This window comes from Symphodus melops (genome assembly GCF_947650265.1).
Source record: "Symphodus melops genome assembly, chromosome: 8".
Lineage (NCBI taxonomy): Eukaryota > Metazoa > Chordata > Actinopteri > Labriformes > Labridae > Symphodus > Symphodus melops.
The window spans coordinates 16,964,987-16,968,546 of NC_136698.1; the positions used below are offsets into that span (position 1 = coordinate 16,964,987).

A 3,560-nucleotide genomic window follows, 5' to 3' on the forward strand; every position below is an offset into this window, starting at 1 on the left:
CACACAAGAGGAATACTTGCGCACTGTGGCGTGATATTCATGACTGTTATATACCTCAAGTCGTGTTTAAAATATTTAAACAGAATTTGTGCGTTCACACACCTAAAAAAGAAGCTAACTGCTTTACTGAGATACTATGTTCTGCTAATCTTGTTTTGATTGCGCCCTAGATTCTTTATATTGATTGCAACAAAAAAAAAAAAAATCTCTCCTGTGCAAATAAAGGCAAATAAATCATTTTATCTTTTCTTTTTCTTCAATAAAATGCTTAAGAACTGAACTGTAACAAACATCATAAGGAGTTGAGCCCTTTCAACATAATATACACGTTCACAAAACTGCAATGTTGCCTGATTTGGATTAAGTTACATTAAACATGCTGTTCAGCCTTCTTTTGCGGAGCAAAAAAAAAAATCCATTCCACAAAATGAATAACGTTATAGATTTTTTTTTTTTTTTTCAAATTCACAAACATTTATTATTCTTGTCATTACAACAAAAAAATGACCTATGAACATTTAGGTGTCTCTCTCTATTGGCAACACATGACGGACTATGTTTCACAGAATCAGTCGCGAAATTGAACGAACAACAATTAAAAAGGTTGAGAGAGGTAATCAGCTCTTTTATACCAAAGACTACGTGTCCACCGACAACAAGAAATGATATTGTCACTAATTCACCGTGTACAGGAGACTCGGGGAAGATGGAGGGTGATAGTGGGAATTTGTTTGTGTCAAAAACTCCCCCTTTTGTCTCCATGTGCTTTTTAAGTAAAACCTGAGTTTGTTCTCTGTCAGCCTATGTCAACAACAACAACAACAACAACAACAACAACAATGCCAGTTTCTCACGACGCACAAAATAAAAAAAAACAATAGAAATCATAATAGAAATTCTCAATTATATATTTTTTTAAATTCGAGTGACCCCTTTTAAGGACTTTCCCCCTTTTCTATCACTGACAACTGAAGGCCACATCATGTCAGATTGCAGGCCACAAATATCCTTCTCAGAGTTTCTCTCGTTTTTGTCTATCAATATTTTACATATTTACAAACCATAAATAAACATTTCTGCTCCCTTACGATGGTAGGAAATTCGGAGAAAAAAACCCACTTTGCTTTCACCGAGAATGTCCAGCCTACCTTCACACAGGACGACGCCAGAAATGTGATTTTTTTTTAATAAACAGTTTCAGCGCCATTATATCTAGAAAGGACAAGTGTTCAGATTGGGGGGTTTGCTGGTAAAAGTCTGACTCTGCGGTGCTAATATGCTGTCATGTGAAAGGTTCAAATGGTTGGAAGCCGAGGCCAGCGCCGGGGTCAACATAGCCAGGATCTGCGCCTGGCTGCTCGGTTGCGCGCTGTAGGAAGAGGCGGAGGAGTTGGCCGCACCGATGATATTGTCAATGGAGAAAGAAGGCCGACTCGATGCGCCGGAGTCCGCTTTGAGAGGCGGTAAAGACGGGCTAAGTTGTGGATAAAACGGCTTTCTCAAATCGGCTCCCAGAAGGGCAGGTAGAGGATGTGGCGCAGGGAATATCGAGGCGGACGAGGGCAAGGTGCAGGGGGCGTTAGGAAACGGGAATGATCCACCTGTGTGATGGGGGTGATACGGGTTGTGGGCTGCGTGGAAGTTCTGCAGTTGGAGTCCATAGTTGTATCCATAAGGGCCGTATCCGAACCCGGGCAGAAAGCCACCAGAGTCCCTGAGGATTTCATTCGCTTGGTGCCTCTTGAAGCGCTTCCTCCTGCGCAAGAAGCTCCCGTTGTCGAACATGTCTGCAGAGTCCGGGTCAAGCGTCCAGTAGTTGCCCTTTCCGGGGTTGCCAGGCTCTCGTGGGATTTTTACAAAGCAGTCGTTCAGGGAAAGATTGTGGCGTATGGAGTTCTGCCACGCGGGGAATTTCTCCCGGTAGTAAGGGAATCTGTTGCTGATGAACTCACAGATCTCGCTCAGTGTGAGGCGTTTCTTTGGGCTCTGTAGGATGGCCATGGTGATCAGAGCGATGTAAGAGTAGGGAGGCTTCACAAGCGCACTTTTTCTGGATTTCTCACCGATCACGGAGCCCACCTCTGCACTGGAGCTCATCTGGTCTGACGGGCAGTCGGAGCTGCTGAGCCCGGGGGAGGAAACCATCTCTACTGCGTTCTGGGAGTAATTATCGTCCGAGTCATTGTCCAAGTTAAACTCGTGGTGAATATACTTTCCGTCCTTACCAACGGATATATCACCTCCAACCACGTCGATGTCCACATCCTCGGACAATGCAGAGTTGTCGGACATATCCGTCCCTAAAGTCATCCTTGGAGACACCGCTGCTCTTTCTCCTCTCCCCCAAAATTCCTCCTCCTCTGGTCCGGCGAGGCTCCTGAGCGAGAGAGTGCGCACACTCTCCCTCGCCCTCTAACTACCACACAGACTTCTGCTGCAGTTTTAGCCTCAAGCACTGAACGCACACATGGCTAGAATCTATTGACAAAAAACATATCTCTTTGACCTGTGGATCTGGCGAATCCTGGTCATCCGAGGCTGGAGGTGCAGGTCCGTGCAGAGTCCTCACCGAGCAGAAAACTATTTTTCACGCGTGTCAAGAAAGTCAAAGATCATCGGTCTGTAACGAAACTGGGCGTCTGTTTTATAAAATGATGTTTTTCCGTCTGTGGTCTTTTTTTTCCCAGTAGTTAATTAAAAATCTGCGTTTTGATATCCAAGTATCTGTCCGAAATGTCTTTTACACATGGGGTTGGGTATCCAGCCAGACTCTGACACTATTCTACTTAGCTCTCAAAAGGTATTTATAGGAGCATGCTGATCACGTGGTCTTTGAGTCACTGTTACCAGGAACTAGGTGAAACTACTTTTCAAAAATTAATGGCCTATACGGCTGTGCCCTTATTGTCAACATTTTATTGAAAAAAAAAACGTGACATAAAATAAGGAGAAAGATAAATATTTTGTTAGATTGATGGAAAAATAGATTTTTTCAAAATATGTCACTATTTGGAGATAATGTTGTGCTTACCATTTATACAGAAAACAATTAAATATAAAACAATGAAATATATAACAGTACCTCTTCTAACTTGTCAATGAAAGTTCTTATTAGCCCCAACTACTTTAAAAAATGTATTTAATTTCTGCAGGAGGGTTCAGATGCAGTTTATAGGCGTCTAAAGAAGACTTCACACAATCAAAGCCTATTTGACTTTTGTTTTAAAAAATTGAATCAATTTGTTCATATCCATACTGATATGGTTTATGCTGCAAGTAAAGGGCATCTAGGGAATTATTATTAAGGCATCGAAGATAAAATGTATATGTATTATGTATAATAATAATATTAATAATATTTAGGTTTCAAAAGGTTAAATACAGAGTGTTTTAAATAAATGATTACGAATTTCCTTTAACGTTTATCCTTTATTTAATAAATTATTATTGTTAGATCTTTTGTATTAGATGAATGAAATCTGTAAGAATAGAGGAGAAGCTCTGTTCTCGTGGAAACTGATGGATTTGTCTGGAATGACTTTACCCTCAAATGTTTTGGC

At 41.3% G+C, this 3,560-nt stretch overlaps 1 protein-coding gene across 1 annotated transcript; it reads right to left on the reverse strand.

The window, feature by feature from the left end:
- Nucleotides 1-476: 476 nt before the first annotated feature.
- Nucleotides 477-2,764, reverse strand: foxd2 (forkhead box D2). The gene has a single exon (XM_079349510.1). It carries the CDS (start codon nt 2,308-2,310, stop codon nt 1,213-1,215), a length of 1,098 nt encoding a protein of 365 aa, XP_079205636.1. The 5' UTR covers nt 2,311-2,764; the 3' UTR covers nt 477-1,212.
- Between the last annotated feature and the right edge of the window lie 796 nt (nt 2,765-3,560).